Source organism: Aquarana catesbeiana, linkage group LG01, assembly GCF_042186555.1.
Source record: "Aquarana catesbeiana isolate 2022-GZ linkage group LG01, ASM4218655v1, whole genome shotgun sequence".
Classification (NCBI taxonomy): domain Eukaryota; kingdom Metazoa; phylum Chordata; class Amphibia; order Anura; family Ranidae; genus Aquarana; species Aquarana catesbeiana.
Window position 1 is genome coordinate 276,498,558 of NC_133324.1, and position 16,327 is coordinate 276,514,884.

Below are 16,327 nucleotides of genomic sequence, written 5' to 3' on the forward strand. Positions count from 1 at the left end.
GATTGCGTGGCTTCTTAAGATCTGCTGTAGACCAATAATTCAAAAACTTTTTAAGCTAGAGCTGATCTCCTAATTCTCTGATAGTATACCTTCAGTTGACAGCTATTTACATCTATATAGAAAGAGGCCCAGTGCTATTAAGGATCCACAAGGCCCAATGTACCATTTACTTTTCCTTGTAGCCACAACATGTCTATGTGCATAGCTATTAAATAGTTGGACTCACCCGGTCTTTCAGCTTGCGAATTTCACTTGGTACCAAGCAGTCAGCCTTGGCAATCAAAGGAACAATGTTAACCTTCTCATGTAAAGCTTTCATAAATGCCACATCCACTGGCCGAAGCCTAAAACACACAAAAACATGCAGAGAGAGAACAATTAAAGCCCAACTCTAGTCAAAACCTGTCTAACCCTCCTCCACTCTAAAACTCAAAAAAGTTGAAGGTGATGCTGGGCTTTTCAACAAGCTGCTCATCTTGTTGCAATAATGATGAGTAAGTGTGATATACAAATAGATATAAAAAAGCTATTACCTAACACAAATTGATGCAGAACATACTCATTCTAGGTTCTTTGTAAGATTATTTTATCAGACTCACTATATGTTCCATTAGCTGAATCGCTAAAGGAGATAAAGTGGAACTAAAGTTCTGCTGTTACATCCTATGAGCAGGCAGGCTTTTTATTGCAGAAGGGACATGCAATGTTTTTTCTGCAATAAACTACATCCACCTTGGTACTCACAGTGATCCCTTAAATGTAAACTGAGCTGTGTATGCGCAGCTCAGCATACAGTGGCCGGGCCAATCCCTGTGTACCGGAATAATTTGCTACTGTGTATGTACAGGAGTAACGTCATCCCTCGCCGGCCAATGGGGAAAAACTGGTGCCGGTGACTGACCTTCAGAAAAGTGAGTATTGATCCCTTTAGTTCAGCTTAAAAAAAAGAGAAACTGGGGGGGGGGGGGGGGGGGTTAACTAAAACTGGAGCAGGTATACAGAGTAACCAATAACCTTCTAGCCTTAGCTTGTTCCATTAAAGTGGAAGTAAACCCTCCTATTGTTTTCAGCCAAGGAAGCTGCCATCTTGGCCTCTGTTTGATCTTCAACAGCAATGATGCTGCACATGTGATCAGTTATGACACCAGCCATTGGATGGTTTCACATTCTGGTTGAGAGCACAAACAATGGGATAGTTACATTCCCAGCAAGTGCCAGAAATGTAACTGTTTTTTTAAACTGGTAAATCAATGGGTTTACTTCCGCTTTAAAATGGAAGTAAACCCACTGATTTAACAGTTTCAGAAAAACTTTACATTCCCGGCACATGCCGGAAATGTAACTGTCATAATGGTGGTGCTCTCATCCAAACCGTCAAACCATCCAATGACTGGAGTCATAACTGATCACATGTGCAGCTTCATGGCAGTTGAACATTAAACAGAGGCCAAGATGGCAGCTTCCTTGGCTGAAATTGATAGGAGGGTTTACTTCCACTTTGAAATTAAAAGCTCAAAACTGTATGGTTGCCATGCACCAATGCAAAAAATTTACAAATAGCAGTTACGTGGCTAAAATAACTATACTGCTCCTTGTGTTATAGCTTTGGTAATTAAGCACTTCCAATTGTTAAAGTCTTATGCAGGGCCCTGTGCAAAGTGCTACATTTTTGGTACTGCTGGTTATGAAAACGAAGTACAACCAGTGCAACCACAGAGTCAGATCAAGCACTTGCACTGGGATGAATAGGCACAACTGTACTGTATTAAATATATTTCTTAATGCCAACTCAAAACAGTGAATGCACTGTAACTGTGAAACGCTGAAGTACAAACAGCAATCAAGTACAATAACTCATGGAAAACAGGGATTTACCTTTCATCTGCCGTGGGGTACATTCACAATGGCATAAGAATTTTACTGATCATATAAGCATGGTTTTTCTGGCACAAAAGTTCCTGCGTAAATAATCAGTAAAATACGGTACTTGCATTTAGATACATAAAGACACATATGCGTTCTAATGCATATAATTCTAGCTCTATATCTTCCTGCTTTGTTTGCAATCACAGAATGCACTTTTTGCATCTATGTACTGTATATGTGTATATGCCTAAAATGCATGTTCTTAGATTTCTCAATTTTTTTTACAGATCTGAATGCAGAGCATGTTATGCGCCTATGTGCATGTCCCCATTGAACACAATACACCAAATTCAGATTCATAAAGAAAGAACTAATTTAATTTTTATGGTTGTGTGCATGTAGCATAAAGCAGACAGAATAATTAAAGGTGATTAGTGACTGTTTTCTATAAGTTGTCTAGCATTAAATTGTGCTGGGGGTCCCCTTTGTTTTCTTTTATATAGGCGACTGCATTTTACTTAATTTATGTTTGCAGTATTTAATGGGATCTTAAAATAAATGCTTAATCCCATGGGCATCTGCTTTTTGTTTATTATTGCAATCACAATGATCCTCTGAACCTGAACCTAGCAACTGCTTAGACAGAAAGTCAGATTCTCTTAAAGTATGTTACCCCAACATTTCATATTGCCAATATGTGTCTGTTGTACCATGTACTTTTATGAGAAGTATCCTCTTCTCTTTGCATTGCTTACTTTGTGTGAAATACCTGGTGATCTTATCAGTCCCCCTGCTTTACTATTTCAAACAGTCAGCTATCCCTGTGTGGTGAGTTTTCTTCTTTGTATTCTATGTGGTAGCACAGCCTGCCTGTAATCCAATGGTCAAACTTGTGATGAAGCACCCCATTCATGGCTCTTCACTGGGAAGATCAATGTACTGGTTTTTCTCTACCTCCTACTGACACGTCCCCCCTGCAGTCTCTATTCCCACCTCTCCAAGCCCCTTATTCAGCTGAGATCAGAGCCCCCCTCTTTAAAAGCCCATACAAGTAATCAGATTAAAGTTAACCCAGGAATACTGAGCCTAGAATCATTGCACAGTGATATGTAACATGTGTAGCACAATCACTGTTTTTGTTTGTAGGCACCCCTGGCATGTACACTTATGTTTTCACGTTTGTGTCGGGGTGGGGGGGTTTGATTTTAAGTGCTTGGGTGTAACTTTCGTTTTTTTACACTTTTTAATTTTTTTTACTAATTTTTTAGCAACTAATCCCCTATGTAAAGCATTTTTTAGTGACAGGTTCTCTATAAGACATCATTGGTGTAAAAGATCCAATGAAGTTTCTCCTGCCCTTTAATGAAGCTAAAGGAATGCGGTTCACCGATGGGCACGCAGAGCACTAGAAACATAGCGGGAACATAAGTGGGGAGGGAACCGGCACTCACCAGGGTGTGTGGAAGCGATATGGTGGCTGAACAGCCGTCGGATCGGACAGCCGACATCTGACAGCGGGCTTGTCAGATTTACACACACTCCCAGCAACTTCAGCTGGAAGGAGTGTGTGCAAACCCTCCTGCCACCAACGTATGTAGTATGTCAGTGGCAGTAAAACAGTTAAGGATATATTGATATATTTATGAGTTAGATCATCAGGTTTCAATAAACTGTTAAATTTCATGTTTTCATGAGGACATATTCTGTCACTGATTTAGTCAACTAGTCTGGTTTCATTGTTTATAAGATTAAAAAAATGACACAGGTCCATATAGATTAACCTACAGTATGTGTGTGCGTGTGTGTACAGTATGTGTGTGATTATTATTTTCCAACAATTCCCACAGCCTTGTATATTCTGTTTCCTGCAGAGGACGTCTAAAAGTTTTTTGACACTGTCAACACTCTCAGCTAGTACCACTTCCTGGGGGAAGAAGCTCTACATTGTTACTGCCCCAACAGTAAAGAATCATTTCCTTAATCTAAGGTTAAACGTCCTTTCTTCTAACCTCAAATCGTGGCGAGTCCTTTTCAGGGACACCTTAGAGAAAACATTATTATTACAGTTACCGTAGTCACCTTTGATACATTTGTACATTGTAATCCTATCCTCTCGATCCTCATAGCTGAGCCTATATAAATTGTACTGTTTTCACAAGGAAGAGGAACATACTGAAACACAGCAAAGCTTATATACAGAATACACCGGAGAAGAAACCGTTCCTTCTTTACCCGTGTCCGAAAGGTGAGATGAAGTACAAGCAGCAGTGCACTCTGTTATCCTGGATGTTTTTCCGATTCAGTCCACTCTCATCCCGGAAATACTGTTCAAACTGTTGGTCTATGTAGTCAGTAATGGGCTTCCAGCTGTGGAAATAGAAAGGCCATTATACAGGATCACGATAGGCAACCAGTTACTGTATATCCACTAGTCTGAGCATGGCACTCACCATTCTGTATTATTCACTGCATCCCCGAAGCCTGGAGTATCTACTATAGTCAGCTTTAGCTTCACTCCCTTCTCCTCAATGTCCACTGTGTGCTTTAATATCTCCACTGTTTGACTTATTCTTTCTAGAGGGAAGCAATCGGGATAAACCAGAGAGGTTTAGTCATTGTACAGTTGCTAGGGGAGTTGAATCTTCCAATAATGGCACATCAATGAACATTTATATATATACACGCACACATCATCCACAATTGTTTCCCGAATTATAATTTTTTATATAAATCAGCTCTCACTAAATGATTTTAGATCCAGTTCATAAAGTGCCCAGAAAAAAACAAAGTATTTCATCTATTAAACCTAAGGTGCTTATATACAGTCTGAACAATGCCCTGCTGATTGCTACCCGATTGTCCAATAGAATTTACATTTTCTAATTTTTCATACAAGAATAGGGCATTATATACAATCTTCTAGACTTTATTTCCCTCCTACTGACTTTAAATAGCCCACATGATACTCCAATTAGGCAAGCTCATTCTAGGTGGGTCACCATGAAACAATACCAAAAATAATAAATATAGTGAAGCACTACCCCTGTATTAGTAAAATCAATAGTGAATGTCAATCGAGCTAAAAATGAATACACTCTAAATGCATGATATCTTTACAAGAGTGGTAATACCCCCTACCACCACTGCCCTGTCCAATAGAATTTAAATTTTCTAATTTTTCATACAAGAATAGGGTATTATATACAGTCTTCTAGACTTTATTTCCCTCCTATTGACTTTAAATATCCCTAAAAATGAATACACTCTACACTCTAGAGCTAAAAATGAATACACTCTAAATGCGTGATATCTTTACAAGAGTGGTGGTGATACCCCCTACCACCACTGCCCTGCTGATTGCTACTCGATTGTCCAATAGAATTTAAATTTTCGAATTTTTCAAACAAGAATAGTGCATTATATACAGTCTTCTAGACTTTATTTCCCTCCTACTGACTTTTAAATAGCCCACATGATACTCCACTTAGGCAAGCCCATTCTAGGTGGGTCACCACGAAACAATACCAAAAAATCAGGAAACAACTTTTTGTGTTCAACCTACCTGTGATTGTGACTATGATTATAGAACAAACATCTCTTCATCCACTGAGACCACTTGCCTCCACTGAATAAGTCACAGAACTAGGAGACTATTCTTAACCCCCTACATCCTTTTTTCCACCAGATTTTCCAGATTTATTATATCTTGAAATTTCCCAATAAAAATTATTTGGAGAAAAAAGAACAGGGCATTACAGTCTAATGGTCTAATGTAAATAATAAATATAGTGAAGCGCTACCCCTCTATTAGTAAAATCAATAGTGAATGTCAATCAAGCTAAAAATGAATACACTCTAAATGCATGATATCTTTACAAGAGTGGTGATACCCCCATTCCAAAAAAAAAACGCTCAATAGCTGATAAATATTGCCTACCGTGATAATAAAAAACATATCAAAAATGATGACAATGAGTGAAAAAAACACACTAGATATATAACACCTAGTGACACTCCATGTAATAAATGCTCACAATACAAAAATAAACATGAACAAAGTCCTTAGATTTAACACACTTCTGTGAATCTAGTTTTCTCCATAGGTCACCAGCTGTGCCCCTTCACCATACAAAATATGCGCTCACCTCATATATGGACTTTGAACAGGTCCATATAAACCAGTCGTCTCAAAACTGCGGTCGGGGGGCAGATGCGGGCCTTTGCCTGCCCTTTATCTGGACCTTGAGGCACAATTTATTCCACTGATATGAGACACTATTCTGCTCTGAAACCAAAAATGGGGCATAATCACTGTCACCAACAATGGGGCACTATTCCTCCCCCTATTACCAAATATGGGGCACTGTTTATTCTCACTGATGCCTGGAAAATGTTCTATTCCCGCTGGCCACAGTCTGGCCCCCCTAAAGTCTGAAGGACAGTAAACTGGCCCTTTGATTAAAAAGTTTGGTGACCCCTGATATAAATCTAGGGGTGTATCTCCAATGACTGAAAGCTTTACTCCTTTTCCAGGTACACTTTCTTCAAACTGCAGTAATCATTATGCAGGCTTCAATGAGAATGCACATTGAAGCAATTGTCCCTGGAACAGGGCAGCTGCCAGCCATTGGAGATACACCCCTAAGGGGAAGGTCTATATGGACCTGTTCAAGGCCTATACTGTACATGAGGTGAGCGCATATTTTAAACAGTGTAGAGGCACAGTTGGTGACCTATGGAGAACACCAGACTTACAGAAGTGTGTTGATTGTAAGGACTTTGTTCACGTTTATTTTTGTATCTTAGGCATTTATTACACAGAATGTTGTCACTTAGGCTTAATATACATGGGACCTTTTTACAACCTCTCCTGAACGATTTAACTTGACAGATAGTAACCCACGTTTAAAACGTCTGATTTGCCGCGTTTACATGCCGCCTTTAGCGGCGTTTTGCCGCGTTTGCGTTTAGAAGCGTTTGCAAAAAAAAAAATGTAATTTTTTTTTTCAAAATAGCCAAAAATGTAATTGAAGCCCGATTAAACGTGAGTTATTACGTTTAGAAGCGTTTGGCGCTTGAAATGCCTCTAAACTCAGCGTCTGAACTCATTTTCTTGCTTTCCAAAAAAGGCCTCTAAATTCAAATGCCTAGAAACAACTATAAACCACCCTGTGTACATGTACTGATAAGATAACATAGAGGAGAGTTCTGGGGCAGTTGAAAAAAATGCCCAACGTGCTCCTAAAAGTCCATTTACCAGCAGCAGTGTATATGAGGCCTAAGAGGTGTTATACATCTAAAAATCATCTAGCGTGTGTGTGTTATTCACTCATTGTCATTATTTTTTATATGTTTTTATTATCACTGTAGGCAATATTTATCAGCTATTGAGTGTTTTTTTCTTTTTTGGAATAGGGGGTATTACCGCTATTGTAAAGATATCATGCATTTGGAGTGTATTAATTGTTAGCACAGTTCACATCCACTATTGATTTTACTAAGGCTGCTTTCACACTGAAAGTGCCAGCCATTAGCGCCGCTCGCTAACAGGCACTTTTAACCCCAAAGAAGGGGTTAAAAACTTCCATGTTGTGGTGCTTCTGAAGTGCCTGAAGTGGCAGGGGCCTTTTGGGAGCACTGTATACAGCGCTCCCAAACCGCCCCAAAGATGCTGCTTGCAGGACTTTTCCTAACGTCCCGCAATCGCTAGAATGGGAGGCAGTTTTCAGGCGATTTACAGGCCCTATTTCTAGCGCTAAAACGCCTGAAAACTGCCTCAGTGTGAAAGGGGTCTAATAGAGGTGTAGCACTTCACTATATTTAATATTTACAGTTGAGTCTATGTGGGAACACATATTGGTGTATTGCAGCAAGCCTTATGTGAGATTCAAAGTAAACCTTTATAGGTTACTGTATATTCTTAGTATATACATAGTAGCGCAGGGGATCAGATACTAATGGTCTAATACATTCAGTGGCCACTTTATTAGGCACCTTTATCTAGAATCCATAAAGGGGTACATCAAGTCAGTAAGAATACTGTTCTGCCCGGGCATTCCGATGGTACTGGTTTATGTTAAGGAGCCTGTGTGTCTAATGTACCCAGGCCATTACATTCCCACCATACTGAAACTCTGGCACAAGACAGGCTTTATCCATGGTGTCATGTACAGTCTACCCCAACCCTGCGTCTGGTACAGTTTTGGTGATCCCATACCCACTGCAGCTCTGTCCATCACTTAGCTGAAAGGAATAGAACCAGAAATGGCCTTCTAATGCTACCATACATTCTCTTCAACAGGGCTTGGTTTAGTCATTCACTGGCTACGTACATTAATAAGCAGGTATACCTAATATAGTGCCCACTCTGTATATGACTTCATGTTACATAGCTAGTAGAAGTTTAAAATAACACACAGTACACTGATCAGTATGATTTTCAGTCTTTCTGTCTGTCTAATGGTGGCTGTCCTACACGGTCCTAGTTTTTTATATATATATGTACATATGTATTCTGAAGCAGACAAACGGAAGAATAGGGGACAGTAAGGCCTCTTCCACACGATGCTCCTGTTTGAGCATCTACTTTTTCCAGTCGATAATTGTTTGTGTGTAGTTGCGCGTATTTTCATGCATATGTGTTCGCGCAAATTTATTCTAGTGTTTTTGATCTGCACATTATGTAAATAGACATTTGCGCACATGAGGCGTATATTACTGACTAATAATGCAGATTTTTCTATTTTTTTTTTTTTTAATGAAGAATGCACGGCGCTTGTTTACACGCCTGTGTGCATAGGCACATTACAATTAATTTGCTGTATTTTAGCACAGTAAAAAAAAAACTGTACTGAGCTTTTTCAAGCTGCAGTGTGCAAGAAGCCTACGGAGAACAAGGCAATAAATACACTATATTACCAAAAGTATTGAGACGCCTGCCTTTACACGCACATGAACTTTAATGGCATCCCAGTCTTAGTCCGTAGGGTTCAATATTGAGTTTGCCCACCCTTTGCAGCTATAACAGCTTCAACTCTTCTGGGAAGGCTGTCCACAAGGTTTAGGAGTGTGTCTATGGGAATGTTTGACCATTCTTCCAGAAGCGCATTTGTGAGGTCAGGCACTGATGTTGGATGAGAAGGCCTGGATCGCAGTCTCCGCTTTAATTCATCCCAAAGGTGTTCTATCAAGTTGAGGTCAGGACTGTCCTTTGAGAAGAATTAGAGGGGAGACTGCGAGCCAGGCCTTCTCGTCCAACATCAGTGCCTGACCTCACAAATGCGCTTCTGGAAGAATGGTCAAACATTCCCATAGACACACTTCATCCCACCAACTAAGACCGGGATGCCATTAAAGTTCATGAGAGTGTAAAGGCAGGCATCCCAATACTTTTGGTAATATAGTGTATGTTTTTTACACCAATGGGTGACAGAGGCACTAGACGCCCCAATCATAATAGATGCCCCAATCATTCACCTTCTCCCCCTGCAGGCTGATGGCTGTACAGAAATACTGTGGGCAGTACAGTGATTAGCATGTTTGTCTAGCAGCCCTGGGGTCCCTGGTTCAAATCTCTATCAGAACACTATCTATATGAGGTTTGCATGTTCTCCCTGTGTGTGGGTTTCCTCCCACTCTCCAAAGACATGCTGGTAAGTTAATTGGCTGCTGATCAAATTGGTCCTAGTGAGTGTGTATGTATACATGTGAGATAGGGACCTTAGACTGTAAGCTCCCTAAAAGCAGTGAAATGAATGTGCAGTATCTAAAAAAAACTCTGTATACAGTTTTCGGTGCTATATAAATATCTATGATAATTAATATTATGCCAGGATGCACATGAGTCAGCTTTGGGACAGTATTCCTCTGAGTGTCTGTACATGAAACTGAAATTCAGAATAGAAGAATGTGTCATATATTACTATAATAAGTATATTTTATCACCAATCCCCTGTACCCAACCTGTGCCCTAGTTATACAAAACTAGAAAAAAAACGCTGCTTGGGCTAAAGTGTTCAAGTTTTACCTTAAAGCAAAGATATGCAATTAGCGGACCTCCAGCTGTTGCAAAACTACAAGTCCCATCATGCCTCTGCCTCTGGGTGTCATGCTTGTGGTTGTCAGAGTCTTGCGATGCCTTATGGGACTTGTAGTTCTGCAACAGCTGGAGGTCCGCTAATTGCATATCCCTGCCTTAAAGGATACGTTCACCTTTCTGAAGATGTTACATGTTATATGTTAGGGTGCTGCTGGGAGATATCACCATGACAACGTGTACCAAAGTAATAGGTTTCATATACAGTATAGAACAATAAAACATTGTATGAGGTAATAATTACACAGTGACTCAGAGAAACAAAGAGGAAGATGGCTGTTTTACCTTCTGCATTCAGCAGCTTCCTGTCCTTGTAGAGATCAGTCAGGAACAGGCTGTTGACCAGGGTAGACTTTCCTAGGCCGGACTCTCCTTTGGGGACAAGAAAAACAAAGTTATCTAGTCTTTTCCTAGTCCAAGCTTTAGCAAACCACCTCTCTCCATAATAAAATTCAAGTGTGAGTGTCATGAATACACAGCCATACTATATACTGTCAAATGTACCCTAGGTCATCTGCAAACACAAATTTTCAATCACTTATTCACAATAGAATCACAAATTTGAAACACCAATATGCTGGAACAATTGTAGGCCTATGTATCATGGTACCAGCATGGTGTGTTTGGATTAGTTTGACTGGAATGGATTTATGACATCTATTCTGACGCTTGTGGCGGACATATTTTACAAAACCATTGCATGGTATGTGGAGTGTTGGATATGTTACAGGTTTTGCTCACCTGCAACCATAAGCGTGAAGTCGAATCCTTTTTTCACCGATTTCCGGTGGACTTGATTGGGTAATGTTGCAAACCCAACATATTGCTTTTCTTGGTCCTGTGGGAGGAAATATTCATTAGCTGGAATTTGTAAAATATATAGTATAATTATATGAACACATCGATTTGTAGAACATTTTCCAGCTCTCACCCAGACAAGTTTGTGTGTTTAAAGCTGAACTCAAGGCATACAGTTAAATACACAGGTAATGTATGTGTGTTGTTTTACCTGCCAAAGGATTTGGAATTCTGTTTAGCAAGTATTGTGATCCTGGCACCCCAATAAACAGTGCAGACAGATCCTAGACCTCCCTGTATATCACACTGCAGGCTTAAATGCTCCTTAATTAGGGGATAAGGAAAAAGATGCACTACAAACCTAATTCCTTGCTCCAACAGGCTTCCTCTTTGTGTGCAACCAGTCCCACGAAGCCTCTTCTCTAAGGAGCTCTAGTCTGTGGTCTCATTATTACCTCCTCACATACAATGCAAGGCTAATGTGGCCCCACTGCAAGGGCTCCTTACATCCTGGAGTTGGGCTTTAAGCGATATACTGTAGTCTGGCTTAGGATTCGCCTGAGTCTGTGACTGGACAGTGAGAGAACAGGAGTGCACATGGTTAAACTGATTGCATTGTGCAAGAGAGTCCTCTCCCAAGCCAAATACCACTGTACAAGGGATTACAGGAGGCTACTATCAAGACAGGTCCAGGTACTTGTGCTAGTTCTATATAATGAAATTGGATTGCATGGTATGTTTCTATCTCCCTGGAGATCAGCTTTGAGAATAGTCTCCTCTTGGTATTGTGCCATATTGTGCATGCATTGTGTTGAAAGTACACATGACCCAACCCACACCTTGAACAACTGAAAAGATTCAAATCCCAACCACGGCACTGCCTGCCTGAAGTTTGCATGTTCTCCCTGTGCCTGTTTCCTCCAGGTACTCTGGTTTCCTCTCACACTCCAAAGACATGCTGGTAGGTTAATTGGCTTCTGTCTAAATTGGCTCTAGTATGTGTGTGTATGAATGTGAGTTAGGGACCTTGGATTGTAAGCTGCTTAAGGGTAGGGACTGCTGTTAAAGCGGAGTTCCACCCAAAAATGGAACTTCCGCTTTAAGGGGAGGTGACCCCCTGACATGCCACATTTGGCATGTCATTTGTTTGAGGGGGGAATCAAAAAACCCTTTTATTTTAGAGGGTCCCAGCTCCCACTTCCTCCCGGTTCACCGCAGCACCGGAAACAAGTTCACCTCTCCCCCTCCCTCTCGGCAATCATCTGGGACACGTCACAGGTCCCAGATGATTGCCGGGCCAGTCATGGCGCGCCGTGCGGCTCGCGTGTGCGCAGTGCATGCCCGGCTGTGAAGCCACAGCCGGGCGCCCACAGTTACAGTGCCAGCGCCGCAGAGAGGAGGGGGAGACAAGCGGGGCTTCGTTCCCCCGCATCGCTGGACCCTGGGACGGGTAAGCGTCCGATTATTAAAAGTCAGCAGCTGCAGTATTTGTAGCTGCTGACTTTTCTTTTTTTTTTTTTTTTTTTTAAGCGGAACTCCACTTTAATGTACAATATATATATGCAAAGTGCTGTGTAAAGTGACAGTACTATATAAGTACCTGTAATAAATAAATGACAGATCCATACATGTAAAAGGCCCAATCTCATTAATAGACAGGCTTTACCTTGGAGGAAAAGTGATGGCTATAACACAAAAATAGTGCTATAGGGACGAGTTGTTATGTGTTGTAGTTCGTTCCGAGAATACACCTCATATTAATCTACCAAGCCACCTTATACAAGATATTTAAGGACAAAGCTGTCCACTTTTACCCCATTTTCTGCAAGCAGCACGGCCACTGTAGACACTGCTTAGTAAATCAGACTGCAGAGTTCTCAATATAAAGTCTATGGGTGGGTAGACATTAAATGTAATCAAATGAAATTAAATGATTACTTTTGTATATCTCCCAAAGCACTGCAGGCATGTGAAATACACACATCCTGTCCTGTCAGTCGTTTCATGGTTTGTTATCAGTGGGGGTAAGGTTGTGATCATGGCCTAGGCGACCCACAGGAAATCCAGGTCACTTCTGTCTGGCAGCACAATAGTTTGTTTGGACAGTATTAGCTTTGGTGGAACAATTTGGATAAAACACATGGTTATCAGCTATTAAAGTGGTTGTAAACCCCCCATTGTCACTTTTACCTATAAGTAAACCTAGAATAAGGCTTACCTATAGGTAGTGGAAATATCTCCTAAACATGCACCGTTTAGGAGATATTAACTTGTAGTGTGCCGATGATGTCATCAGCGCATGCGCAGTGAAGAAACTGACTTTTGTGCCCTTTCTTCACACGCAAGTGCCGTGACTGACGGCTCCAACACGCATTCGCGGGAGCGACGTCACGCGGCTCTGGCCGGTCACAGAGCCGGAGTCCACGGCCCCGGAAGGAAGAGGGGCGAAGATGGATGTCGCCACCAGCGGGGACAACGTAGGCTTTCGTTTGCAGATAAGTGCCACATAATGGGCTAGTATGCGATGAATACTAGCCCATTATGCTTTTACTTTGCAGGGGAAAAAGAAGAAGTAAAACCCATCAGGGTTTTACTTCCTCTTTAAGGCAGTTAGTGTTCTGCAGTGTAGGAATTATTTTAGGGTGGTAGAGAAAGCACTGGTTACATTGGGGTTGATTTACTAAAACAAGAGATTGCAAAATCTGGTGCAGCTCTGCATAGAAACCAATCACCTTCCAGGTTTTATTGTCAAAGCTTCAATGAACAAGCTGAAGTTAAAAGTTGATTGGATACTATGCTCAGCTGCACCAGATTTTGCACTCTCCAGTTTTAGTAAATTTACCCCACTGTCTTGACTCCAGAAAGCTTGAGGAACGCAGAACAATGAGACCCATTCATTTATATTTGTCTTGTGTGTACCGAGGACGCATTTATAGTCACAACAATGTTTGCATTCCTATGTGGTTAATACAGCCCTGGTACAGTTCACAGCTACCAACAAGCGCAAATGTGTACACAAATTGCACACGTGCAAGGTACAAATGCATCTTATGTACACAAAGTGTAATCATTCACTGGCCACCATGTTCAGAGAAGGTTAGGCCTAAGATTAGGGTTCCTAGATAACAGGATCCTATCAGCTCCTATCTGTTGTCTTCTTCCCTACATATATATCGTGTCTCATCTTTTTCGCATAGTCCTTCTTATATTATTTCAATCCTCCCCTCATTTCAGATTTTTTTCCGTTGCTATACATCTGCAGTCACCCCCACCACTTTTCCTTCCTGAGTTGCCTAAACAATCCTTCTCTTTCACATGGTTAACTATTAACAAACGGACAAGTGTGCGAACACATTTTCTGCATTGTGACAGTACACCGCGCTGTGCCTCCGGACCTGGCATTGGTGGAGTTAATGCTCTCTTTTACGGTAACATTATTACAAGTAAGAATAGACAGATGTCTGCACAAACTTGAATGCCAACATCCCCAGCCTTCCCTTTCCTGCTAAGCTGCATTCCCCATTGGAGCAGTTACCTTCAGTTTCATAGGGTAGGTCCTCTGTGTCAGAGTTCGGGGTGACAGCAATCTCTCGGCCAGAAGTTCCTGAATTATGATGGCATCCATACCCACAAAGCAACAGCCGCTAGCACAATGTTACCTCGCCAAGCACACACACCCATCCATCCCCTCCCACTACTGACCACAACCAAATGTGTGTGTATGTGTGTGTGTGTATGTGTGTGTGTGTGTGCTAAATGGAGAGAATGTGTGACTGCCCTCCCCGGCCACTACCCTGGAATTTCCTGTAGCTTCCCATTGGAAAGAAGATTATGTTTAAGTGCAAAGGAGGAGGATAATGGGAGAGTCAAGGGAGGAAGGTCCGCTAACCCCACATAATCAGACAGACAACAAATCACAGCAGCAAATGATTTAAAGCCCTGCAGACACACAGCACTCTGCACAATGTTTTTTCACTGTCTGCGCCTGAAAAATGCATGTGAAAGTGAACAGACAGACATTTTTAATCCAGACAAGCAAATCATTTTGACACCTCTGTACATCTATACCATATAGCCATGTTCAGGGAATAGCCATGCTCAATAAAATGCTATTTACATTCCATTTTTAAAAAAACGTATAAAAATGTACAGCTGGCCCTAGATGATACAATTTTCTTTCCTGCAACCCGTAGTTACAGAAAATTACAGAAATTACATAAAAGAAGATCGCTTGATTCCCCCATCAAAACTGACTGTGTCAGTGCGATTTTATACCCTCGCTCCCTCTTCCATCCCCCCCACGGAGCCATCCCTGCTGGGAGAGCATTGTGATTGTTGCTAGCAGGCTATAGCCGCTGGCAATTATCGCATCCACATATATTCGCCTCCAGGACATCTCCTGAGCCTCTCCAATCCTCTGGAATTCCCTACCCCAATCTGTCAGACTGTCTCCAAATCTATCCACTTTTAGGTGATCCCTGAAAATTTCCTCCCTCCACCTAACAACTGCACTTCAATTTTCTTCATCAGATCATCCCCCACATTTATTACCCTTTTGTATCACTTGACCCTCCCTCCTAGATTGTAAGCTCTAAGGAGCAGGGCCCTCTAAATCCTCCTGTATTGAACTGTATTGTAATTGTACTGTCTGTCTTAATGTTGTAAAGCGCTGCACAAACTGTCGGCACTATATAAATCCTGTATAATAATAATCTTAAAAATCCATTGTACCCAAGACGACTGATGGATCGACTTGAGACAATCAGCCTGCCCATACATGGTTTGAATCTCAGCCAGTCTCTGTTGAACTGGCCGGCTTATCCTTTGGAAATTTTCAGCTGGATCCCCACTGCACATATAGAAAAACAGAAAGAACCAAAAAAAAAAAAAAGAAGTTACCAAAGCAATACATTTTTCTATCATGGTAGATGTGTAGTAGCACTGAACCAATTATGCAGCGTACACACAGGCAGACTTTTCGACCGGACTGGTTGGACGGTTTATCCGATGGACTTTCGGCGGACTTCCGACAGACTTTTTCGAACAAACAGACTTGCCTACACACGATCACACCAAAGTCCAAAGGATTCGTACGTAATGACGTACGACCGGACTAAAATAAGGAAGTTGATAGCCAGTAGCCAATAGCTGCCCTAGCGCCGGTTTTCATCCGTCGGACTAGCATACAGATGAGCGGATTTCTCGATAGGAACTGGGTCCGGCGGAGTTCCGGCGGAAAGATTTGAAACATGTTCCAAATCTAAAGTCCGTCTGATTTTCGACAGAAAAAGTCCGCTGCAGGTCCGATGAAGCCCTCACATGGTGGAATTGTCCGCCGGATTCGGTCCGTCAGACCAGTCCGGTCGAAAAGTCCGCTCGTGTGTACGCGGAGTAGAGTTTGATTTTAAGCCCACATTTACATAATTTTAATGATGCTGCTACACATCTGTTTTCTAGGAGAAAAGTTCCTGCATAAAGATCAGTAAAATGCTTCCATTTAGATGCATTTAAACTGGAGCTCCACCCAAAAGTTGAAGTTCTGCTTTGAAGTGTTACTAAACCCTTGTT

General features: G+C 41.5%; 1 protein-coding gene across 6 annotated transcripts in view; it reads right to left on the reverse strand.

Annotated features, from left to right (window-relative positions):
* SEPTIN5 (septin 5) overlaps positions 1-16,327 on the reverse strand; it is a 117,754-nt gene that overhangs the window by 25,063 nt on the left and 76,364 nt on the right. For 4 of the 6 annotated variants that reach the window (XM_073628939.1, XM_073628942.1, XM_073628930.1 and 1 more), the window contains exons 3-7: positions 10,703-10,799; positions 10,247-10,333; positions 4,317-4,440; positions 4,099-4,233; positions 227-344 (exon numbers count right to left, since the gene is read on the reverse strand). In XM_073628939.1, coding sequence (XP_073485040.1) covers positions 227-344; positions 4,099-4,233; positions 4,317-4,440; positions 10,247-10,333; positions 10,703-10,799 — 561 coding nt within the window. Of the gene's footprint in view, positions 1-226; positions 345-4,098; positions 4,234-4,316; positions 4,441-10,246; positions 10,334-10,702; positions 10,800-14,294; positions 14,508-16,327 lie in introns of those variants that run through there. The other 2 variants (XM_073628929.1, XM_073628935.1) reach the window with 2 other exon arrangements.